This window comes from Ostrinia furnacalis, unplaced genomic scaffold, assembly GCF_004193835.3.
Source record: "Ostrinia furnacalis isolate ACB-3 unplaced genomic scaffold, ASM419383v2 OfSCF4115, whole genome shotgun sequence".
NCBI lineage: Eukaryota > Metazoa > Arthropoda > Insecta > Lepidoptera > Crambidae > Ostrinia > Ostrinia furnacalis.
This window is the reverse complement of record NW_021134354.1, coordinates 6,528-33,484: the sequence shown is the minus strand read 5'-3', so window position 1 is coordinate 33,484 and position 26,957 is coordinate 6,528. Positions and strand designations below refer to the sequence as shown.

Here is a 26,957-nt window from a genome sequence, read left to right as displayed (position 1 = left end):
CAGCTGAGCTACTCTCTCCTGAATTTATAGGAGTTTCAGTAGACTAACTAGAGATGGGGGATAACAAGGTATACAGACCCATTTAAATACATCATAAGTATATCGTGAAGAGGGAGCTTTTACTGCCAAACTGCTGATGAAGGTAGGCAAAATACCAGAAAGCATTTTAAGGTACCTACGATTTTACTGTGTACCTATTTATAATTCTGTTGTAGACTTGTAGAGGACTAAATATCTTCTCTTAGGTTTATTAGGTAGGTATGTATGATTCTAAGCTTAAAAAGTTTAAATCTTCAGCGAAAATGGCAATACAGGTCATTAGTATAGAGGCTATAAAGATCTTATGAATCACAAGATTTGTTTAAATCGAGTTACTCGTAGTGCATTTAAGTTGAAAGATTAGGGTTCCAAAAATATTGAACCATTTTTTGATCTCATTGGCTGGTTGGCACGACATGCCAGCACTTTAAATATGCAATTGTAAAAGTTGTTTTGTGCCCAAAAACAAATGTAAAAAACTTATTGAACCTGCGTCTTTTTAAATGTGAACACTTCGGCGATTAACTGAAAGTTTTATTAACGATTCGATGTTCTTGTTAAACTAAATTTGGAGAAGTCTCTCAATAGAATAGAATAATTGTAGGTGTATCTAATTGAATAAATGTTTTTCCAGTGTCTAATAGGTACATTCCATTTTCTGTAATTAGTGAGTTAAAGTATAATTTTAAAAGCACCTAGGCTGCTGCCTAGAAAATGCTATCAATATTAAAGATAGAAAAATAAGTCTATGTAGATGCGTAAACCCAGTTCTGATAGTTTCAAGTTATCGCAAATATACTCTTAGTACTTGTGAACCGTAAAATAAAAAGTATGTTGAACGGATACGATCACTATTCTGCTACTTTCGGTAAAATTCATCGTGCGTATTGAATACACAGACAAACTGAAATACAATTTCACTTGCTCAAAAATCCAGTGCCTATTATTTAAATTTAAATACCAACTTGGATTACTTGAAACGTGCCACTCGTGACGTACCCCTTTTATTATTTTTATCAGCCTATAAAGATACGCATACATTTTACCTGTCACCTTTGTCATCTTTGTTCACACAATCTTGATATTAAAACACCATAAATTATAACGTCTTAGATTTTATTAAATTTTATGAGCCATTAAAGATAAAACAAATAAATTGTATCCGGATAATCAGAGCTCTAAAGCCGATATCAGATATAAAGCTCGTGAACACATTGACTATCGGTCTGAAATTGAAATCTAATAGTGAAAGTAATAAATCGCTTACGTCTGTTACGAAAACGATTAATATTGAAAACTGTAATCTTATCACAAAACAGTCGTAATATTTTTTTAAACACCATCGTAAAAAGATTATTGTATTCAAAAAGTTCGAAATAAAGAGGATTGTAGAGTTCAATTAAACTTTAAAGTAACACATTAAATTCAAGTTTGACTCGATCAAATAAGAATTTATTATAGGAGGAAATGTTCAGTTCTCCCAAGTGCCAAAGGCTTGATCCCATGTTTTTGTAAAATATTATTTGGTCTTGGCCAGACTGATTTGGGGTCATGTGTGATCAATGGGCAGACACATTAAGAAATAATTAAAAAATGTTCACTATAAAGTTAAGGGTGCAAATGAATTGAATCTTCAGAAATGCATACAATATTGGAATGAAAAACTGATAAGAGAGAAATGACAAAAGATAATTAGGTATGTTAAGGTATTTTTATAATTAATTACAATGAAATAATAATCAAATTATTAAGGATATTTAAATTTCAAGACACTAGTCAATAATAATAGAATAAGACACTAGACAATAAGTGGTAGGTATTGTAAATTAATCTTCAATTAACTAGTTAATTAAGTTTAAATTGCCATTTAGGTAGATTTATGTTAAAATGGCAATAACAATAATAATAGTATAATTGTTGTTTATTACACAAAATTACGAAAACTTAGTAAGCAAATAATGTAAATTATTTAGGTATTTTATTTGTATAGATGATATTGGTTGATTCTTAAACAATGTTCCTAATTTATTTTTATCAAAATTGATCATACGTTACTAATAATATTAATTAAGTTATTTTGCGATTCTGTAAAATATTATGAAAAATAAAATTAAGCTGTATAAAAGATATAGTTATTTTATTTTATGACCCTATGAGTTGTTAACATAAATTGTAAATAATCCAGAATTGAATGAACATAGAATGACATAGCAGAGGCGAAGTGACTATCAGATCCTAAATATTGAGAACCAACCTGAGGGCCTAGTGTGAGTTTTCATCAAACGCGCTCACTAGTGAGCGCGTCAAAAAATGTCATTAAATGTATGACGGATTGTACAGCGCCCCTAGCGGGAAACGTTCAAAAACTAAAATTTTCATACATTTTTGTAAACTCACACTCAGCCCTCTGGTAACATGAATTTTATTCATGAAAACCAGTTTCGAGCTAAAGTAGACCTGTGACCTAATTCGGAGAACCAGTCATGGCTGGCACTGCATCAAAGCAAACGAAAAACGAAACTAATTAGTGAGTTTCTACCTCTGCATTTCCCACTTCCTACCTCATTACGAAAATCGGATGTGTAACCTTAATATTTCCTTATAGGACCTACACAAGATTACAAGATTTTTAACAAACTCTTGAAGAAAAGGGTCTGTTAAAAATATTCTAAATCTTCAAAAAGTACCTGACATAGCTTTATGAAACAAAACATACTGAAGAAAACTACTCATTTTTTATTCATATCAAAATTAAAAATAAAAAGGTGGAATTAATTGAGTATATTTCATAATGCTAGGTCAGGTACTTTTGAAGATATTGAAGATTTTCTAACAAACCCTTTTTTGCGGATCAATGTAGGTATTTTTATTTACTTGGTTTCGACACTACAGTGTCAAATGTCATCTCATCAAAGGACCCTCCGAAATTTGACTCTACATTGAAACCACAATGCCTACAGGGTGTTTTGCGCCCTGTTCATTTCCTCAATCAATCCTCTAGTACCTACATCCTATCAATAATTAAAAGTTAAACCGGTTTATACCCGATCGTAATTTCTAAATTACTATCTAAAGCTTCTAAAGTACCTAGTTAAGATTGATAACAAAGTATAGCGCTACAAAGATCGATGGTATTTTTATCGTTATCGATTCAGCAATATACTTAAAGACTGGATAATATCTTGAATTGAAAGCCACCATTATCAAACGTTTATAATCTTTGGACAATTTCACACAGCGCCAGCTAGCCCCAAAGTAAGCAACTTAATGCTTGTGTTATGGGTGCTAGCTTGACGGATACACTACTTATATACTTTTTTTTTTAAATACATACATATTATACATAGTAACACCCAGACCCGTCACAGAAATTAAAATTCATCATTTCAATTTCTGCCCGGCCGGGAATCGAACCCGGGACCTCTCGGCATAGTAGTCCGTTCTGAACCACTACACCAAACGGCCGACAATCTTTTCGTATCGTTTCGTATTGCAATTATTATGATAATAGTATTTTTTTAAATAGTAATAAAATAGGTAACTACGTNTTCATCTCTAACAATAACAGTCATTTAGGCCTGGTCCAGACACGCGCGAGCCCGGTTTCAGGGTAGTTCTCATTGGCAAGACACTGAAACGGTAACCGGATGGTTACGGTTTGATGCAAATGTACGAGAACTACCCAGCAACCGCGCGATTATCACTGTGTCTGAACTAGGCCTTAGTCTCTATTGCAGGAACACGACTCTATTCAATTTACTTAAGACAAATAGAGGATTTGGCCGAAACTCCCCAGGCTGCTCTGGCCAGACGAGTTGGGGAGACAAAGCATAACTATTAAATAATAATTAATTTTCAAACTGGCCTTTATACATTATAGTTTACGTAGCATTGGGGTCTCCATTTCAGAAAGTATAAGTACATTACATCGAACTTTTAAAGAAAGTAGTCTACATAAGTAGATGCTATTTTAAGAACAAACAAAAACAAGGATCTAAATCGATTTACGACTTTAACTAAGAGAATAAAAATATTCTAGTGGTGAAAAAATACCTGATTTATATTCGGATTCAATACCAATGTTAATGTGTACAGCATCTGAATCTGAATGAATCCTAAAAAAACATCGTCCACTAGAAAATACTTACTTTGATCAATGTAGGCATATTAAATGCAGACTACGAGTATAAATATAGAGCATTGTTTTAATCTGTAGGCACTAGTGGTTAGAGTTGGTCTCTCTTGGTCTTGACTCACAGGTTCAGGATTCGATTTTCAGGGTATGCTCGTTCAAAAATAAAACGAATATGAGCTGTCAGTCTGATTATGTAATATCAAATGCTTATTGTGGCTCAAAAAGTCTAGCATCAAGGTCTTGTACAAATGCTTTTTCGAATTTACTTTTATTAAAGCAGATTTAGTCTACAATAGAGTTCAGCCACGAACTGCACAATATCACGGCGAATATTTAAGTAGTTACCAAACAAAACCAAACTAACTTTTAATGAGAGAGCAGTTGCGGGGAAAGTTTAACAAACTCAATTATTTTCCAGCTCATAACTGACTAGTAAATTTGATATTCATAAGCATTCCCTAGCAAATCTGGTTATAGTTAAACTCATTCTATAGAAATTAGTTAACGTAATCTGAATTTCCTACCTCAAATATTAGTAGAAGCTTTTACTTTAAAAATAGGATGGGTTATGCATGATTAAATATGATTGATTAGCATATTATAATAAATTCAGATTACATTATACAAGATTATTTGCAGTCCCGTGCTTTTGAAGGATTTAAATCACCATTATAATTATGAAGAATATGGCAAAAATAAATAGGTACGCAAATAAAACCTAGCTCGTAGGGATAACTCGCACATACGTAAACCTTCGAAGAAGAGGCTAGCTTTTTTCCTTATCGTTACCGAGTTTTTTACAAGCAGGGGTAGAAATTATACCTATGTGCTTAATAAATAAGCAAACTCTCAACTCTTGATAATGATTAAGGCTTAGTTGCACCACCTAACTTTGACCGTAACAATGACGATAACCGGTGCTTTTTGTATGGAGTTTGACAGATTTTTGACGTTTGTCAAAGTTAAAGTAACTAAGATGGTGCAACCTAGCCTAAAAGTTCCAATTTAGCAATATTTCACCAAACACCTATACCTATCTACACTCATTTATAGCCTTAACTGCGAAACCCCAAGTAGACGCATGAGACCGCGGTAACAATTTATTTCTATCGCATATCGATTTGCTGGAGATTTAAGGGTTAATTTAAGTCACAAATCGATTAAAAAAAAGTAGATTAACTTGCATACTTTCTCCAACAGTACAAAAACCTGACCCGAGCTGACTTGGAAGGCATCAACAACGACCGGCGGGTCCAGCCATTGGGCACTCGCATGGTCTACCGCTCCAAAGAAGTAGCCTCTTGCTCGCACATGGCCTCACCGTCTCTGCTGGGACTGGCCGCTGCCATCATAGCCTGCTTCAGGTCTAAGATGTCGACTACCCTTCTAGGAGCCATGTGCAGCATCGTCAAAACCAAAAGGAGGCTCTTGGGCAATGTCGTCAATAAAGTAACCTGCCACTAAAATGGTTATAGCATGTCAAAGTAGGTATAGTGTATACTAAACCGCTCCTTTATGCTTCTGATTAATTAACAAGCGGGTTGCAAGAGTGAGCAATACTCTGGGACTATTCATATGTAAGTGTTAACACGTTGACAGCTGAGCTACTCTCTCCTGAATTTATAGGAGTTTCAGTAGCTAGAGATGGGACAAGAAGGCATATAGACCCATTGAAATACATCATAATTATATCGTGAAGAGAAAGATTTTACTGCCAAACTGCTGATGAAGGTAGGCAAAATACCAGAAAGCATTTTAAGGCACGATTTTACTGTGTATTATAATTCTGTCGTAGACTTCTAGAGGACTAAATAGTTTTTCTTAGATATAAAAAATGATTCTAAGCTTAAAAAGTTTAAATCTTCAGTGAAAATGGCAATACAGGTCATTAGTATGTATAGAGGCTATTAAGATCTTATGAATCACAAGATTTGTTTAAATCGAGTTACTCGTAGTGCATTTAAGTTGAAAGGTTAGGGTTCCAGAAATGTTGAACCATTTTTTGATCTCATTGGCTGGTTGGCACGACATGCCAGCACTTTAAATCTGCTAAATAAAAGTTGTTTTGTGCCCAGAAACATAATGTAAACTAACTAACTTGTTGATCGAACCTATGATTTTTAAAAGGGAACACTTTGGCGATTAACTGAAATTTGTCTTATTAACGATTCGATATTGTTATTGTTCTTGTTAAATTTGGAGAAGTCTCTCAATAGAATAGAATAATTGTAGGTGTATCTAATTGAATAAATGTTTTTCCAGTGTCTAATACATTCCATTTTCTGTAATTAGTGAGTTAAAGTATAATTTTAAAAGCACCTAGGCAGCATAGAAAATGCTATCAATATTAAAGATAGAAAAATAAGTCTATGTAGATGCGCAGACCCAGTTCTTATGGTTTCAAGTTATCGCAAATATTATACCTACTCTTAGTACTTGTAAACCGTAAAATAAAAAGTATGTTGAACGGATACGATCACCATTCTGCTACTTTCGGTAAAATTCATCGTGCGTATTGAATACACAGACAAACTGAAATACAATTTCACTTGCTCAAAAAGTCAGTGCCTATTATTTAAATTTATAAAATACCAACTTGGATTACTTGAAACGTGACATTCGTGACGTATTCCTTTTATTATATTTTATCAGCCTATAAAGATACGCATACATTTTAAATAATTGTTTCATCTTTGTTCACAAACCAATACCTCTTGTTATTTTATATCATAAATTAAAACGTCTTAGATTGTATTAAATTTAATGAGCCAATAAAGATAAAACTTATAAATTGTATCCGGATAATCTGAGCTCTAAAGCCAATATCTAGAGATAGCTCGTGAACACATTAAATATGAGGTAATTGACTGCTATCGGTCTGAAATTGAAATCGAATAGTGAAAGTAATAAATCGCTTACGAAAACGATTAATTTTGAAAACTGTAATCTGAAAACTTACCACAATTTACATCCGTGCATGGACCTATAAAAAAAGGCGGACGGAACTCGCGCTACAACAAAACTGTGACGCAAAATTTTGGCGTTTGTCTATTGTGTGAGTGAATTTAGGGATGCCATGTTAGCCAAAACATTTTACCCATTTATTTTAAGAAAAACATAGATCGGCAGATGTTACTTGGAAATGTAGACAGAATTATTCCGTGCCATTTTAAAAGGATGAAAGGTGAATGCGTTGAGGTAGGCGCGAAATTTTCAATGTTCAAATTTTCTTACATTGTTTGCAAGTCAGTGTGTCAGGGTATGTACATAATGTTGATCAAAAATGATTCACGCAGTTACAAATTACGAATCTTGTGTACATTATAATCATAATCTTATGCATCATCAATATATTATTATTATCTCTGATAGATTTTTTTTAACATACAACCTGACACTGACTTGCAATCAATGTAAGAAAATTTGAATTTCGCAGTTCCACATTTTTGGGAAGGATCAAATTTGCCTATGAAAATATATCCCATTAAAACACAATTATTATGATAAATTATTTTATTTCCATAGTATGCGTAATAAATAACTAAAAAGTCCTAAAATTATTATTAATTTCCCATATTTCGGGTAATTTTCCCACGTAAATAACTGAGAACACTGGTCTTTGACGTATTATTTTTTCGAGTGAATGACGTTTGATTTCAATTAATTTCAATATTTTAATGTCGGGAAATAAGTGATTGGATTATTATTTTGCCTGTGAAATGTGATTCCTTAATTTTTGTTTGTTCGAACAGAACGGTTTTTACACAATTTCATCACACAAGACATGTCGTATTCGTGTTGTTTTTTCGCTGCTTAAATGTGTCAACTGTGTGAAGTTTGCACTCGAAGTGGTGTAACAGGGTGTGAATGTGTGCGTGCCGGCCTGTACGTACAGGCAAGCTGGTGTATCCTAATGTCACAGTATTTTGTTGATGAGAATCCGTCCGACTTTTTTTATAGGTCCATGCATCCGTGTATATTTTTTTAAACGCCATCGTAAAAAGATTATTGTATTCAAAAAGTCCGAAATAAAGAGGATTGTAGAGTTCAATTAAACTTATTTAAATAACTTGTCAACGTTGTAACGTCAGTTTGACTCGATCAAGCAAGAATTATAGGAAAGGTTCAGTTCTCCCAAGTGCCAAAGGCTTGATCCCATGTTTTTGTAAAATATTGGTCTTGGCCAAACTGATTTGGGGTCATGTGTGATCAATGGGCAGACACATTAAGAAATAATGAAAAAATGTTCACTATAAAGTTAAGGGTGCAAATGAATTGAATCTTCAGAAATGCATACAATATTGGAATGAAAAACTGATAAGAGAGAAATGACAAAAGATAATTAGGTATGTTAAGGTATTTTTATAATTAATTACAATGAAGTAATAATCAAATTAATAAGGATATTTAAATTTCAAGACACTAGTCAATAAGTGGTAGGTATTGTAAATTAATGTTCAATTAGTTAATTAAGCTTAAATTGCCATTTAGGTAGATTTATGTTAAAATGGCAATAACAATATAATTGTTATTTATTACACAAAATTACGAGAACTTAGTAAGTAAATAATGTAAATTATTTATTTTATTTGTATAGATGTAATTGGTTGATTCTTAAACAATGTTCCTAATTTATTTTTATCAAAATTTATCATGCAGTACTAATATAATTAAGTTATTTTGCAATACTGTAAATATTAAGAAAAATAAAATTAAGCTATATAAAATATATTATGATTATTTTATTTTTTGACCCTATGAGTTATAAACATAAATTGTAAATAATCCAGAATTGAATGAACATAGAATGACATAGCAGAGCGAAGTGACTATCAGATCCTAAATATTGAGAACCAACCTGAGGGCCTAGTGTGAGTTTTCATCAAACGCGCTCACTAGTGAGCGCGTCAAAAAATGTCATTAAATGTATGACGGATTGTACAGCGCCCTAGCGGGAAACGTTCAAAAACTAAAATTTTCATACATTTTTGTAAACTCACACTCAGCCCTCTGGTAACATGAATTTTATTCATGAAAACCAGTTTCGAGCTAAAGTAGACCTGTGACCTAATTCGGAGAACCAGTCATGGCTGGCACTGCATCAAAGCAAACGAAAAACGAAACTAATTAGTGAGTTTCTACCTCTGCATTTCCCACTTCCTACCTCATTACGAAAATCGAATGTGTAACCTTAATATTTCCATAGGACCTACACAAGATTACAAGATTTTTAACAAACTCTTTTTCTTTAGATGGACCTACCCTGAAGAAAAGGGTCTGTTAAAAATATTCTAAATCTTCAAAAAGTACCTGACATAGCTTTATGAAACAAAACATACTGAAGAAAACTACTAATTTTTTATTCATATCAAAATTTAAAAAAAAAGGTGGAATTAATTGAGTGTATTTCATAAAGCTAGGTCAGGTAATTTTGAAGATATTGAAGATTTTATAACAAACCCTTTTTTGCCGATCAATGTATTTTTATTTACTTGGTTTCGACACTACAGTGTCAAATGTCATCTCATCAAAGGACCCTCCGAAATTTGACTCTTCATTGAAACCACAATGCCTACAGGGTGTTTTGCGCCCTGTTCATTTCCTCAATCAATCCTCTGGTAGGTACCTACATCCTATCAATAATTAAAAGTTAAACCGGTTTATACCCGATCGTAATTTCTAAATTACTATCGTTAAGATTGATAACAAAGTATAGCGCTACAAAGATCGATGGTATTTTTATCGTTATCGATTCAGCAATATACTTAAAGACTGGATAATATCTTGAATTGAAAGCCGCCATTATCAAACGTTTATCGTTTCGTATTGCAATTATTATGATAATAGTATTTTTTTTAAATAGTATTAAAATAGGTACGTAATAATTTTAATTTGTAAAATAGTATGCCATGAAGCCACACAAAATGCAGGTTTTTGAGTAAAATGTAAGTAGTAGCAGTAGTAGCATTAAATTGCAGTAAACATCGAGAGAAAATGAACAATTAATACACTTCGTATCGAACACTACCGAATCAAAACATGCAAACGATAGGGACACTTACTTGGAGCACCAGAAGTCTTCCCATGGATCCACGTGGAGAAGAAAAAGTTCCTTCACTGGCAGACGCGCCTTATTCTTCACTTTCTAATTACCTAGGAATCCGATCACAGCCACAAATCACCACATTCTGGATATCACAATTTATTTTATGCGGCACGAAATACACACAGTTTGAATTGAGTTTGAATCTCAACGGAATAAAAAAAGTCTATGGTAGGACCGCACGTCACATGACGTCACGAATTACGAGTTGACGCGTAATTCAAATTTCGAACTACAGCGTGTTCGAAATTTGAATTACGTGTGGTAGGTATAATTAAAAGTGGCGCAAACACACGTGTTTGTCAAAATGTCAAAAATGAATTGCGATAACTCGTTAAAACTCGGGACCGGCTGGACCGATTTGGCTGATTTTGGTTTGGTTGCAGTCCAGTGAAGCTTTGTGTAAAACAAAAAAATATAGCCGTACTATACCAATAATATTCGGCCCAGTTAAGGGTATTTCTTCGGAGGCAAAATTTTCGATGTCTTTGGGTATAGTTCTGTAACCAACTAACAAAATGGCATGCAATATTTTTTTTCGTATAGCTTAGCTATAGCCCTATCTGGCGCAAATTACATTTTTGACATAATTGCTGTCTTTATACAAAATAAAAATATTTGAAGTATGATTCTCTGATTCATATGGTGTGTCCGTTAGCCATTTTCCGGAACAAAATGGTTGATGTAGCATTTTCCTTTTGATATATCAATATAAATTAAAATTATTTCGAAAGCTCATGAGTTGTCCTTCTACAAAAAAAATGTGTCATAATTTTAATTAAGTTAGTTTGTTCGCAAAAAAATAAATAAGCAGTGTCCGGCATAAAATACTGATTCATATGGCGTGAGCTGTTCTTGACCATAACTGGTCAGGTTTTAATCATGAGAGTCTGGTTTCTGGCGTGGAGGCAAGCCCATCTTGCAACGAATGAACTAGAAGGCAGACGTGGAGCTGGTTGGCTTAGAACCCGGTGTGACGAAGGCAAATACTTGATTCATCTGTGCTTGGTTCAGGTGGCATGCTGATTACAATGCCTACTTTATAAAATTACATTATTGCATTAAAAATCNGTTACTAACGTAAAATATTAAGAATCGTTTTACTGCAAAACACACACACAACAAAAAGTATTTTCGTTATTTCCGATCGATAAATTAATTTTAAAAACACCATCACTTATCTTTATTATTACAACGGGAATATCACTCTTCACACATTTACACTTTGGTGGTTGAGAAAATATAAAGTAAACACTTCATATTTAAGCACAATCTAAATAGATACTTTGTTTGAAATTAATAATGTTCCGTGAGTTAATTTATAACTTTAACTTATACGTGTACCTACTCACTTCTTTTTTTTATGCACTCCTTTTTAATCCTCGTCGCCATTGTATTGTACACCTTTATCTCCGCCATTAGATTATTATTTGGCTCGCCTACGCACACAGCACGACCTGCCCGCACCACGGTCGGACGCCGAATGCCCCCACCGCTGACTGGGCTGTGACGTATGCGCTCGAGACAAATGTCTATACACTACACTACGTAATAATTTTAATTTGTAAAATAGTATGCCATGAAGCCACACAAAATGCAGGTTTTTGAGTAAAATGTAAGTAGTAGCAGTAGTAGCATTAAATTGCAGTAAACATCCAGAGAAAATGAACAAGTGATTAATACACTTCGTATCGAACACTACCGAATCAAAACATGCAAACGATAGGGACACTTACTTGGAGCACCAGAAGTCTTCCCATGGATCCACGTGGAGAAGAAAAAGTTCCTTCACTGGCAGACGCGCCTTATTCTTCACTTTCCAATAACCTAGGAATCCGATCACAGCCACAAATCACCACATTCTGGATATCACAATTTATTTTATGCGGCACGAAATACACACAGTTTGAATTGAGTTTGAATCTCAACGAAATAAAAAAGGTCTATGGTAGGACCGCACGTCACATGACGTCACGAATTACGAGTTGATGCTTAATTCAAATTTCGAACTACGGCGTGTTCGAAATTTGAATTACGCATGGTAGTTGTAATTAAAAAATTAAATATTAAATAATTAAAAAAAAAAATTAAAAGTGGCGCAACCTCACGTGTTTGTCAAAATGACAAAAATGAATTGCAATAACTCGTTAAAACTCGGGAACGGCTGGACCGATTTGGCTGATTTTGGTTGGTTTCAGTCCAGTGAATCTTTGTGTAAAACAAAAAAATATGGCCGCACTATACCAATAATATTCGGCCCAGTTAAGTGGTCAGCAGGCTCCCACCTACGATTTAGTCGTGCGAAAATAACTTTACTTGTAGGAAGTGCAAATTGCCCTGCCTTAAAGACGAAGGATATCCCAATAAAATAGTAGTTTATAAGTTGGTCAGGAGCTGCCGTTAAGTGGATTGTTTCGACTGGGCTGTTAGCTGTTAGTTTGCCGGACGCTCAGGGTTGCACTCAGGCAGTCAGATTATGTTTTAATTAAATTATTTGACCAACCGGTCATTTGGAAATCACTGGGGGCGAGGCCTATGTTCAGCAGCATCATGTGACTGAAATTNCTGAAATGATGATGATGTATTTCATGTAATAAACAATTTGAATTTGATGAAATTATTTGATTGCCTGACTTGTGTACAGAACTTTAACGTCATGACTGCTGCAACTGTGGCCGCAGGTTTGAATCGCGATTAAGACAATATAAATAATAATAGGGCCTGATAAGTTTTCATGTAAATGTAGGTGGTACTCTGACGGAAAAACTGGATAACTGGGAAAAGCTAGTGCAAAAAGAAAATACTGAAAATTTTTAGACGCTTAGGCCCACAACTGGCTTAGGCCCGATTCGACCAAACTTTTAACCGAGAATAACTCCTGGTATAACTAGGACAATGACAGTTTCAGTATGGGAAATATGTTCAAAACTGACGATTTGTTCTGAGATTAATATTTACTCTTGTTTGGTCGAATCCACTCTTAGAGTCATAGAGCTCATATAGTCGTGTGAACAGGTAGAGCTATATCAAAGGCGCCTAGAACTCATATTTAACCATGTGATCCGGTAGAGCTGTGTCTGGTGAGTCATCTAGTCTAACACCAGAACAAATACATCCGGAAGAACTATTGTACCGGCCAACACGGTTGTTATTGTTGTTAGAACCCCTACCGTAGAATATAACATAAATGAGGCTTCTGTTTTGAACCTAAGTCCGGGCCTGCAGTGATCTAGGCGCTGACGTCTGAGCTAGATTTCCCCGCTATAGTCGAGGGGCCAGCCTATTATCTACTTTAGCCAATCGCATCGCGTCCACGGGATGCACTGATATACTGCATTCCGATCCAATATTGGACCTCTATGACGATATTCAAGACCTTCAATTATGACCCTCCTTCTGGCGCAGTCGGGTAAAAATTTGCCGTAGTCATACTCATGTACCTATATTTTAGATCTTTTGTCACAGAAATCTATTTCTGATAATGAATGATTCGCTGTTTCTAGAGAATAACAAAGAGGCGTGTGGAACATAATAAAGACGTAGTTTGTGTTTTGTAACTAATTTTAGTTACCTGCCTGCCTGCCTTAATATAAAACTGATCCCCGCAACTGACAAAGCACCTTCAATGTACTCTGCTTAACATTTAAATGCCCATTATCTCTTCAAATTTCATCCCATCCCATGCTCCTGGGAACGAGGTTACAGCCAACACATTGCATTTCCGCGGTCAGCAGTTGCATCTCAATCGGTGATACATTATGACAAACAATTATGTTTTATAAACATGTTGTTACTTTCTTACATCATTATAAATGAATTTAGCCCATTGTTCTCGTTTATTCGTTTGCAAAGCGGGATCAGGACCAGTGCTGGCGGAATTATGGCAAGATACATATTTGTAGCTATGACGTGTTTTGGTGGGTTATGTTTTTGTTTTCTATGGGTTAAGTGGTTAATTAAACACTTTTTAATATAGGAGTGCCTGATTGATAATGCAGTGTCTACGGTCGTGATCAGATGTGTCGGTAATTGGTGTTAAATTTATGTGTTTATAGTAGTGTGGGGTAAGTAGAAATTTTCTATGCTAAGTTCGCGTGAGTTCTCATGGAGCCTGAAGCTAAAGGGCCAGCAATTTTTTTAGTTTTTTATAGTTTAAGCATATAAAATAAGGACTTTGAAGTAGCCTGTGTAGAGATCACGTCCATCGTCCAATGGTCTTAAGTTATAGCACCTATATAAAGAAAATAAATATTATGAAACATCGGACGTAGTTGTGACAGTAGCCATATTTTCTACTGCTGAAAATTTTACATACTTATAGGTCTCTTACTAATTATCCAGTAATAATGAGTCACAACTTCCGGTTAAAACTCTTATAATTTTATTAATATTGTTGTGCTTTCGTTTCTTATCGATAATTCCATTCTTTAATGTCATCTCTGAATAATAATGCATTTGGTATGCGGATTTAGTATTAAAATCGATCACTTTGGTCCCTGAACTAATCCTACAATGCGCTGTATTACCGATGCATTGTTAAAACCGATTATCCGAAAATTTAGTGATTCAGTACCAAATTACCTGGTATGCAATGGATTTGAGGATTTTCAGTGTTGCTGATAATGTCCAGGTCGACACTTGAAATTATTGATGACACATTTTTGTTGATAATAATTTACTTACTCAACAAAACCAAATAAATAACAAAATAAACCAAATAAATAAAAAAAAATATTATGTATGTATACACATGCGCGTATAATAGCGGAAAACCTTAAAACAATATATCTACATACCTACTTACCTTATGAGTGTCAAACGCATACCCCGCGCAGCTACAATTCAGTTTCGGCCCCCCTGAAAAATAACTCTTAGATACGCCTACATGATACATACTATGATATAGCATCATATTCACAACTGTTGACCTACTTCCGAACTCGTATGAGAACGACGAAATTGCATGCACGAGGTAGGTAGCCAAGTTGCAAGTTTAATGTGGGTCAAAACATTAATGCATTTTTAAAATAGGTCTATGTGCGAGTATGTACTATTTTAAAGTAAAAGAATGGTTGTTACTCTTTTTCAGAAATCGTCATCTCTACAACTTTCAAAGAACCCCTTTGGACTTATGACGGTAAGTTTGACCGCAATCACTTATTCTAACTGTAGATGCAAACCAAAAGTACCTACTTATCTACAATTACATACCTACTTGCCCAGTAAATGCCAATTCACTCTCGCTCAGATAATACTTAGTGAGATATTCAAGTAAGATTAGCAAGAAGACGTTAGATGCAGGCCGCTGCCAACCGGCCAATCTTGAAAATCTGAGGCCTAGTTCAGCAGCGGACGTCCTGCGGCTGTAATGATGATGATGATGATGATTCACAAGACTGTTTTCAGATGAAACCAACTGGCCAGGCGTGAACTGCAAAGAGGGCGGCAAGCGGCAGTCGCCCATCGACATCAGGACAGCAGACGTGGTGAAGGACTACGCCAAACAGTTCATCAAGCATGGCCAGCTCAAGTTTACGGGGTACCACCGCGTGCTAGTGTCGGGGATCAATAATGGACATACTGGTGAGGGTTTCGTATTCTACAGAAAAGAATACCCTCCTTCTGGCCCAGTCGGGTAAAAATCCTGACTCATCAACGCTCAGCCTACTCTTGCTTAATTCCTTTCGACTTGGAAAGCTATTCTTATCATACAATGTTATTTAAAGGGAAATAAGAAAGACGTTTTTAAAATATAACAGTCCGCAGAATCTGTAGGGATGCAACAACTTTGCTGAAAATGGTTTGGAACTTTCCATGTTCCATTTGCCTCAATTAATAGTCATTACATAGTTTGTTTCAAGTGGCCATCCAGGATGTCAAGCATAAGTTTCTTGATAATTCAATGTAGGTACGAGTATCTATCCAATCCTACTTATACTTATCTGCAACACTTAAATTACAGTGAGTAGGTAATTTAGTTTAATAAGTGCCATAAGCATGCTATCGAAAGGGATTCACCTGTTAAACGCTTCCTAACCATAAGTACCTATAGGGTTTATTGCGAGTAGGTATGCAAAAATATAGGTAAGTACATCATCATTCTACACTCACTATATTGAGTACTCTTAAGAGCTCCCTACCTACATTATGTTTTCTAACACAATGTATTCACTAGGGACGCTCATTCTCCTCCCCGATGGACTTTGTAGATTTGAAGGTCTTTTTACAAATACTGCAACACAGTAGCTACTCAACTGCAGTAGGCTTACTTATATCATTTTTGTACAAACCGTAGTAATTACCAAACATTCAATCTGCAGCTCTACTTACAAAACAACTAATGTATTTCAGCTAGAGTCACGCCTGTATTCACAAACATTACTATGAGGTCTCACAGTACACACGAACCAATCACAGAGCTCTATTCAACGCTGTGCGTTCGATTTGCTTGACTTAAGCAAGCATCGTGCGACGTGGTCGCTTACTATGGGCCTCATAAGAAGGCTCAAGGTCACCCAAAGGGCGATGGAGCGTGCTATGCTCAGAGTTTCCCTGCGTGATCGAATCAGAAATGAGGAGATCCATAGGAGAACCAGAGTGACTGACATAGCCCGCAGAATCGCTAAAATCAAGTGGCAGTGGGCGGGGCACATAGCTCGTAGAGCTGATGGCCGCTGGTGCAGGAAAGTTCTTAAATGGCGACCACGAGCCGGTAGACGTAGCTTGGGCAGGCCTCCCACTAGGTGGACCTGGACCGACGATCTGGTGAAGGTCGCGGGAGGTGCCTGGATGCGAGCGGCGCAGGATCGGTCTTCGTGGAAATCCTTGGAGGAGGCCTTTGTCCAGCAGTGGACGTCTTTCGGCTGAAACGAACGAAGCAAGCATCGTTTGTGAATACTGTAAGAGATGTTTTTCTTTCCAGTGCAATTCAGCTCTGAGGGCGAGGAGGCGATCCACCCGACGCTCACGGGAGGACCGTTGGAGCACCGCTACCGGCTGGAGCAACTGCACTTCCACTGGCTGTCCGAGCACTCCGTCAACGGGATCAAGTGAGACATGCTCTTTACAATCCAGACAGCAGCCGACTGGGCTAGATGCTCACCTTCTAGAGCCAGAGTTTGTATACCTATTACCTACAAATAAATAAATAAATAAATCAGCTCGGAGGCTGAGGAGGTGAAGCCGATTGGGCAGTCGCTGTCAGTTCACTAACAATGAAAACTTCGATATACTTAGCACAACCCATCAAGGAAATGCAGCCAGGATCCTCTCTACTCTACCTCACGGACACACGTTTCTCTTGAATAAGTATTAAGTCTATAACTTATTGTTTTAGTGTAGTACTTAGTTGATTGAATAAAGAAGAAAACGATCAAATCAATACAAAAAAAACGCTGGCTTATGATGACCAAATCTTGGGAGAGCGCGAAGAACTACTCTCGTTTATTTTGCCTGTGCATCACATCGTTCTCTACAAGATAATTTAATCCTATAATTCTCTACAAATTCTTATTAGGTAATCCTATTTAATAAGTCTACTGCTTTCCAGGTTTCCCATGGAAATCCACTTCGTCCACGTGCGGTCGGATCTCAACGTGGGGGATGCTTTGGTCAGCAAGGATGGACTGGCCATCATTTCTGTATTTTGCAACGTGAGTAGAAAACCACACATAAACACTAAGTATTTCATCGCCTCTATGTTCTAAGTCCACAGCTGAGAGAGTTAACTCTCTCAATTTAATGGTTCTGAGCTCAGTTCCTAGGTAGGATTTGTGTGTGTCTAAAAATATGTTTTTTATGCATAACGCGAGGCAGGTATTTGACCACAATCGCACCTGATATTAAGTGAGATGCAGTCTAGGATGGTACGTATACCTGCCCTGTAAGGACCTATTCAATCTCACCTTGAAAATTGATTCAAGGCGATCAATCCTAGTGCCAAGTCGAACGCCTACGGCGACGGCTCAAAAAGAAGAAATTTAAAGCCAACCAACTTCACTCACTCTGGAGTTCAACCTAAAAAATTAATCTATCGTAGGTCCAGGCAGAGCTGGACGACCGACAACAGCAGGCGTCGGACGAGATCATGCAGTACATCCCGAAGCTCCTGGAGACCGGAGACAGGATCAGCGGGGTCCTGATGGACATGACGTGAGTCATCATCATCATTTCAGCCATAGGACGTCCTCTGCTGAACATAGGCCTCCCCCAATGATTTCCATGCTGGTCTATTGGTAGCGGCCTGCGTCTAGCGCCATCCTGCTGCCTTTATCATGTCGTCGGTTCCCCTTGTGGATGGACGTCTCACGCTACGTTTTCCGGTACGCGGCCTCCACTTCAGAACCTTACTGCCCCATCGGCCGTCAGTTCTGCGTGCTATGTGCCCTGCCCATTTCCATGACGTGAGTACGAACGCCAGTGTCAGCCTACAACCCGATCGAGTTAACGGCGCATCTCGCTGGAATGCGACTCTCCCTCGCACTTATCCGCACAACTCCCCGCGTTCGCCCCGTCTGTGCTCTACCAGAGCGTCGATGTGACGTCACGGCTGCCGGATGCGCAGTTTACTCGACTGGGTTGTAGACATGTTAAATCCCTTTTAATAATTCCTATTAGAATAGTCCTCTGAATTTTTAAAATACATAATAGGTAGCTAGAGAGAGATATTATGACCAAGTAGTTTCATCGTCACAAGTTTGACCAAAAAATGAAAACTGGCTAAGCTAGTAAGAATGACTGGTATTAGGTATGACTACTTACATTTTAATCCAAAACGCCAATTAATGTCGCAGATAAAGTCTTGTAATGATTTTATTGATAACTGCCAATAAATTACCTACTATTAGAGTTGCCGCTCCTGAAATTCTTGCCTTCGAAGGTCAATGCTATAATTAGGATTTTATCAATGAATTATCAAGTTTATCAACTACAAGTAAAAGTAAGTACCTACCTACTCTACACACCAGTCTCAATTTTATCCTATTGTGAGCTTTTACATGTAGCAAACAAATAAAGTACCAAAAATAATAAGAACATCGTAATTTTCCATAGGTAGGTACAGTACCTATGGCATGCAATTCCGTCGTACCTATCTTCTGAATGTCAACCACATAAAAGTTCCGGAGAAGCGTTTACCATATTAGCATTCTTACCACTTGTTAAGCTTCCTTATTGCCCGTAAGGCGAAGAGGGGCTATTTTTAAAGAAATTAAAATAAATGGTTTTCTTGCACGTTATAAATTCCAACGACGCTACCTTCACTCAGACGAATTTAGTAACTTCAATCCTCAAGATGTGGCGGCGATTTGGAGATCATTGGGCTACTATGTTCAGCAGTGGACGTCCTATGGCTGAAATGATGATGATGATGACTCCTCAAGAGGAAAGGCTTTCATTTTTACAAGCTTTTATTTACTTTAACCTGTCAGATGTCTGTAATGAAATCCCTTTTGCCGGTTTTCCATTGAACTTATGTGTACCTAAATCAAGTGACAATGCAATAATAAAATGAAGTCATGGAGTTAATCTGATGATAATATAGCTGAAAGGAAGCAAGAAACTCCACAATAAAACGACACAAGCCCATGTGCTCGTTTGATTTGTAATAATGAGTACTTCAATCTTATAAGGTAACCAGGGTCTGATGATAGAGTTGGAAGGTAGCCATAGAAATCCCGCACTAAAACAACACAACCCCATCGATTGAGCTTGTTGGATTCGGAGCTCACACCGCGGAATATGTAGCTTAACTTGAATTAAGTTTTTAATAAAATGCAAACCAACTTTGGCGTGAGTCACCCTACACCCCAATATAGCAGCGGGTGACAGACCCTAGTACCTAATGTATAGGTACCTACTTACATAAATTACAAAAGTACGCTCTGGCATTTCCTTTGTAGGTAATATGCGAGGTACATTACTTCTTTATACCTACTACGCCAGTTAATTGACAATTTCGTCTTAATCAGTTTTAACAAGGAAACCGTTTACGGAATACTTAATTAGGAAGATGGTCAAGTGGAGGAATTTACTGGCGCTTATTACAAACCAGTTATCGTAATGAATTGGTTGGAGCTGAAGGTAAGCATAGGTAGGTTCGAGGGTTATCAAAAACTAAAAAAATAATAATTAATTGCCTTGAACGCGCTTACGGCGTTGTAAGTACTCTATGCTTTGATGTTTTCTTATCATCAGTATCGTTACAGCCAAGGGACATCCACTGCCGGACAAAGATCTCTCTCAAGGGATTTTCACAACAATCAGTCCAAAGCCACCATTTCACCAGATAGTCAGTCCAATATCGAGTGGGAGGCCTGCCGACAATGCATTTTCCGGTCCGGTGGTGCCACGCAGGAATTTTGTGAGCACTATTTAATAGTCCATGCAAATCAAGGAATTTAGGCTTTAANTGCGGCGCTTCTTCTCAGCACTTGCGAAATGTTGGTCTCGAAGCGCTGGTAGGGTAAAAAGATTATGAGACATGTAGAGGCTCCTTAAGAGCAAAATGACGATTTGCAAGAACTATTTATTAGTCCACACAAATAAATAAATTTTGACTTTGACTGACATAGCCCGCAGAATCGCTAAAATCAAGGGAAGGATCCTTGGGGGAGGCGTTTGTCCAGCAGTGGACGTCTTTCGGCTGAAACGAAAGAAGCAAGCATCGTTTGTGAATACGGGCGTCAGAGATGTTTTTCTTCCAGTTCAATTCAGCTCGGAAGGCGAGGAGGCCATCCACCCGACGCTCACGGGAGGACCGCTGGAGCACCGCTACCGGCTGGAGCAACTGCACTTCCACTGGCTGTCCGAGCACTCCGTCAACGGGATCAAGTGAGACATGCTCTTGACAATCTAGACAGGAGCCACTGGGCCAGATGCTCTCCTTCTACTGCATCCAGCTTCATAGGGCGAGGAGACCATCTACCCGCAGCTGCACTTCCACTGGCTGTCCGAGCACTCCGTCAACGGGATCAAGTGAAACATGCTCTTGACAGGATCCAGACAGGAGCTGACTAGGCCAGATGCTCTCCTTCCAGTGCATTTAGCTCGGAGGGCAATGAGGCCATCCACCCGCAACTGCACTTCCACTGGCTGTCCGAGCACTCCATCAACGGCATTAAGTGAGACATGCTCTTGACAGTCTAGACAGGAGCCACTGGGCCAGATGCTCTCCTTCTACTGCATCCAGCTTCATAGGGCGAGGAGGCCATCCATCCGACACCCACGGGCGGCATAACATGTGTAATTGCCAGGAACTTATACTTACAAAATTATAAGCAAAGTTCCTGGCAATTAACACATCTTCCACCCATGGTTCCTGCCTCTTAAGATACAAGCCAACTCTTAGATTTTACCTACACTACTTTACTACGTCTTTCCAGATTTCCCATGGAAATCCACTTCGTCCACGTGCGGTCGGATCTCAACGTGGGAGATGCTTTGGTCAGCAAGGATGGGCTGGCCATCATCTCTGTATTTTGCAACGTGAGTAGAAAATCACACATAAACGCAAAGTATTTCATTCCCTCTTTACATAGAGACTTTAGAGACATATAGACTCAACAGCTGACAGAGTTAATTCTCTCAATTTAAAGATTCTGAGCTCAGTTCTTCTGCGTACTATGTGCCCTGCCCATTGCCACTTCAGCTTGCTAATCCGTCGAGCTATGTCTGCGACTTTAGTTCGTTTACGGATCTTCTCATTTCTAATTCGATACCGTAAAGAAACACCGAGCATAGCCCTCTCCACAGCACGCTGTGCAACTTTGAGCTTCTGTATAAGGCCTATAGTGAGAGGTCACGTTTCCGAGCCATAAGTTATCACTGGTAACACACAGTTCTTAGGTAGGATTTGTCTCAAAATATGATTCCCTGCTTCAAAGGCGATCGGTTCGGTTATGCCAAGTCGAACACCTACGCCAGTGGCTTAAAAAGTAGAAGCTGTAAAATGTTACCAATTCCACTCACTCTGGAGTTCAATCTAATAAAACAAATATATCGTAGGTCCAGGCAGAGCTGGACGACCGACAGCAGCAGGCGTCGGACGAGATCATGCAGTACATCCCGAAGCTCCTGGAGACCGGAGACAGGATCAGCGGGGTCCTGATGGACATGACGTGAGTCATCATCATCATTTCAGCCATAGGACGTCCACTGCAGAACATAGGCCTCCCCCAATGATTTCCATGCTGATCTATTGGTAGCGGCCTGCGTCTAGCGCCATCCTGCTACCTTTATCATGTCGTCGGTTCACCTTGTGGATGGACGTCCCACGCTACGTTTTCCGGTACGCGGCCTCCACTTCAGAACCTTGCTGCCCCATCGGCTGTCAGTTCTGCGTGCTATGTGCCCTGCCCATTGCCATGACGTGAGTACGAACGCCATTGTCAGCCTACAACCCGATCGAGTTAACGGCGCATCTCGCTGGAATACGAATTTCTCTCGCACTTACCCGCACAACTCACTGCGTTCGCCCCGTCTGTGCTCTACCAGAGCGTCGATGTGACGTCACGGCTGCCAGATGCGCAGTTAACTCGACCAAGTTGTAGAATAAACGGAAGAAACGTTATATTTCTTTTATTCATTCTAATTAGGATAGTTCTACTCTGAGTTTTTAAAATACATAATAACTAGAGAGAGATATTATGACCAAGTAGTTAAGTCCTATAAATGAGATTCATTCTACCTACATCATCACAAGTTTGACCAAAAAAATGAAAACATTCATGACTAAGCTAGTAAGAATGACTGGTATTAGGTATGACTACTTACATTTTAATCCAAAACGCCAATTAATGTCGCAGATAAAGTCTTGTAATGATTTTATTGATAACTGCCAATAAATTACCTACTATTAGAGTTGCCGCTCCTGAAATTCTTACCTTCGAAGGTCAATGCTATAATTAGGATTTTATCAATGAATTATTATCAAGTTTATCAACTACAAGTAAAAGTAAGTACCTACCTACTCTACACATCAGTCTCAATTTTATCCTTTTGTGAGCTTTTACATGTAGCAAACAATTATACCATAGAAAAAACAAATAAAAAGGCCAACTCGAGTCCTGAGCGAGCGATAATAGCCTAAAAACGTAGGGGTGTCGCTCTCGCTATAGTTTATTCAATCGTCAAAACTGCATTACTCAATTTAAATACAAAATAAATTTCTTTGTAGAATAAGCATTTTGTCCAAATTACTTTCCACAAAGGTTTGATCAAAACGTGTCTTTATCGAATCATGCAATTATTTAAATAAATAAAATGATTGTGATACTACCAAAAATAATAAGAATATCGTAATTTTCCATAGGCGGGTAGGTTGTAGGTATGGCATGCGATTCCGTCGTCGTACCTATCTTCTGAATGTCAACCACATAAAAGTTCCGAGGAAGCTTTTACCATATTAGCATTCTTACCACTTGTTAAGCTTCCTTATTGCCCGTAAGACGAAGAGGAGCTATTTTTAAAGAAATTAAATGGTTTTCTTGCACGTTATAAATTCCTACGACGTTACCTTCACTCAGACGAATTCAGTAACTTCAATCCTCAAGATGTGGCGATTTGGAGATCATTGGGCTATGTTCAGCAGTGGACGTCCTGTGGCTGAAATGATGATGATGATGACTCCTCAAGAGGAAAGGCTTTCATTTTTACAAGCTTTTATTTACTTTAACCTGTCAGGAGTCTGTAATGAAATCTTGCAAATTAAAGACCCTTTTGCCGGTTTTCCATTGAACTGATGTGTAAATCAAGTGACAATGCAATAATATTATGATGTCATGGAGTTGATCTGATGATAATATAGCTGAAAGGAAGGAAGAAACTCCACAATAAAACGACACAAGCCCATGTGCTCGTTTGATTTGTAATAATGAGTACTTCAATCTTATAAGGTAACCAGGGTCTGATGATAGAGTTGGAAGGTAGCCATAGAAATTCCGCACTAAAACAACACAACCCCATCGAGTTTGAGCTCGTTCTCGTTGGATTCGGAGCTCACACCGCGGAATATGTAGCTTAACTTGAATTACGTTTTTAATAAAATGCAAACCAACTGTGGCGTGAGTCACCCTACACCCCAATATAGCAGCGGGTGACAGACCCTAGTACCTAATGTATAGGTACCTACTTACATAAATTACAAAAGTACGCTCTGGCATTTCCTCAGTAGGTAATATGCGAGGTACTCCTTTATACCTACGCCCGTTAATTGACAATTTCGTCTTTAATCAGTTTTAACAAGGAAACCGTTTACGGAATACTTAATTAGGAAGATGGTCAAGTGGAGGAATTTACTGGCGCTTATTACAAACCAGTTATCGTAATGAATTGGTTGGAGCTGAAGGTAAGCATAGGTAGGTTCGAGGGTTATCAAAAACTAAAAAAATAATAATTAATTGCCTTGAACGCGCTTACGGCGTTGTAAGTACTCTATGCTTTGATGTTTTCTTATTATCATCAGTATCGTTACAGCCATCCACTGCCGGACAAAGACCTCTCTCAAGGGATTTTCACAACAATCAGTCCAAAGCCACCATTTCACCAGATAGTCAGTCCAATATCGAGTGGGAGGCCTGCCGACAATGCATTTTCCGGTCCGGTGGTGCCACGCAGGAATTTTGTGAGCACTATTTAATAGTCCATGCAAATCAAGGAATTTAGGCTTTGACTTTCTTTGAACTTTCTGGCCTACGGCTATCAATTCTACAATCTTTGTGCATAATGGAACTTTTGAAGTGTTTTCTATAATTTGTCATGTTTATATCCGTCGACTGGTTGGCACCTACATTACCTAGTACATACAGGCTTTGTGATGATAATGTTTAATACTAAAAAGAAATAAAAAAGAAGAAAATTGCCATGTCATCAACAGTGTCACGGGAGAATTGTTTGTGTTAAACTAAAGCAAAATAAAGGATATTTTATTATCAAATACATTGTTGGACTTTATTCATAGTCCTTCGACTACAACATAGGACTAAGAGGACTGTTAAAGCAGAAATCCTTTGTCTTTGGAATCAAAATTCAAAAAGAGTTTCTATTTTTCTGCTGCTGCAAAATTGTACGTCTAATATTCTTGTTTTCTTCCCAGAAAGCTGCTAAGCCCGAACCAACAGTCGTACTACACGTACGCGGGCTCGCTCACGTCGCCGGAGTGCAACGAGGCCGTCATCTGGATCATATTCGACACGCCCATCTTCCTGTCTGATGCTGACGTGAGTTGGAACCTGTTTTAGAGTCCTGGGATCGATTCCAGGAAGAATTTTCAATGTAGTATCTTTAGTAGGTACTGCTTATGACGCTACATAAAACGCTACAGTAGGTATTTGTTTAGCTCATTGCTTAGGGCACAGTATTTAGGGAGTTTATTACTTAGAGATAGAGAGAGCACAGTCGCACAACTGCGATTGAATCGCTGCTTTTAGAATCGCGTGTATGTTTTGCGACTGTATCGATGCTGCGTCGCGACTGAATCACGTTTGTATCCCTACAAAAAGTCGCAATGCAAAAGGGCTCTTATGTGCTATCGTACTTCTTACGTAACAATAAATAGTCTACGGCAATAGATTGGAAATTTCGAAATAAAGTATGCTGAATAATTTTATATACTTTGATCAGACAGAAGTTGCTGCAATACTGCATAGTTTATGTTGACCGCGGATTTTTTTGATATAGCTTAATGACTCATTTGTCCCCAGTACCGCATGTTCGGCAAAGTAGGGGTTGGCCGGCACAACTTCAGATCGCTACAGAAGCTCAACCACCACGTAGTCTTCAAGCCTGTCTCCGCGTCGCTGCACACGCCGCAAATCGTCAAACTCTTTGATGACGTCGTCAAACTCGTCACGGACTTCTTTAGGAACGTTACTTCGTGAGTAAAAACTCTACCTACTATCTATTCTTTAGGAATGTTATTTCGTGACAAGAACTATACCTCCAATGCCGCCGCAGATCGTCAAACTCAAACTCTTTTATGACGTCGTCATACTAGTCACGGACTTCTTCAGAAATGTTACTAAGTGAGTAGAAACTTTATTTTTATTCACAACGATTGAATTTTGGCCTGCATATCACGTGCTGGAAAGTGACGATCAGGCCAAAGGTGGAAGCGACCTTCACCCGGAATCCTTAAACACAAAGGAACTGGCTATCTTACCTCTTAACTGCCGGAACACAACAATGCTGTTAACATTCTTGTTAGGGCCTGTCGCCGTAACTTAGGTAATATGGTGGTAGCTGCTAGCCACTATGAGTCTTGCAGAAGGTGTGTAAAGGTGTTTTATTTTCCTGTACCCACTACACTTGCGCATCGATAACAGAGCACAAAAAGAAAGCGAAAAATGAGGACCCATAGAATAAAGACATAATTTTAATTATTTGTTTCAGATTCATGTCAAAAGGATTGAGGTCACGATAGAATAAGGTCTTCAGAAAGTAAGGAACCAGTCAGAAAACGCCATGAGGAAGACAAGCAATCAGTCATAATCGAAATTAACTTGAAGCTTAGCTCTTACCGTAGCGGGGCTACCCCAAACAACGTTATCCGAAGTTCCGAAAGTTTCTATCTTTTTCACGCAAAGTGAGATGCCTACTGGAGCAACAATGAAAGATAGAACCGAAACAACATAAACGACGTCAGGTAGATCAATTGGGCAAAATATCCCTCAAAATTACCAAGTA

At 38.0% G+C, this 26,957-nt stretch overlaps 1 protein-coding gene across 1 annotated transcript; it reads left to right on the top strand.

Annotated features, from left to right (window-relative positions):
* Nucleotides 1–53: 53 nt before the first annotated feature.
* On the top strand, nt 54–26,957 carry LOC114358800 (carbonic anhydrase 1). Its single transcript, XM_028312846.1, has 10 exons — nt 54–68; nt 5,375–5,606; nt 15,367–15,414; nt 15,684–15,860; nt 17,200–17,326; nt 17,827–17,929; nt 18,316–18,428; nt 25,369–25,492; nt 25,976–26,148; nt 26,664–26,957. Exons 1-10 carry the CDS (start codon nt 54–56, stop codon nt 26,692–26,694), a joined length of 1,143 nt encoding a protein of 380 aa, XP_028168647.1. The 3' UTR covers nt 26,695–26,957.

Bases quoted from the DNA above. Each gene is read 5' to 3' on its own strand.
- LOC114358800 (XM_028312846.1), top strand. The intron at 17,327-17,826 runs GTGAGACATGCT...ACTGCTTTCCAG, and splicing joins CACTCCGTCAACGGGATCAA to GTTTCCCATGGAAATCCACT. The intron at 17,930-18,315 runs GTGAGTAGAAAA...AATCTATCGTAG, and splicing joins TCATTTCTGTATTTTGCAAC to GTCCAGGCAGAGCTGGACGA.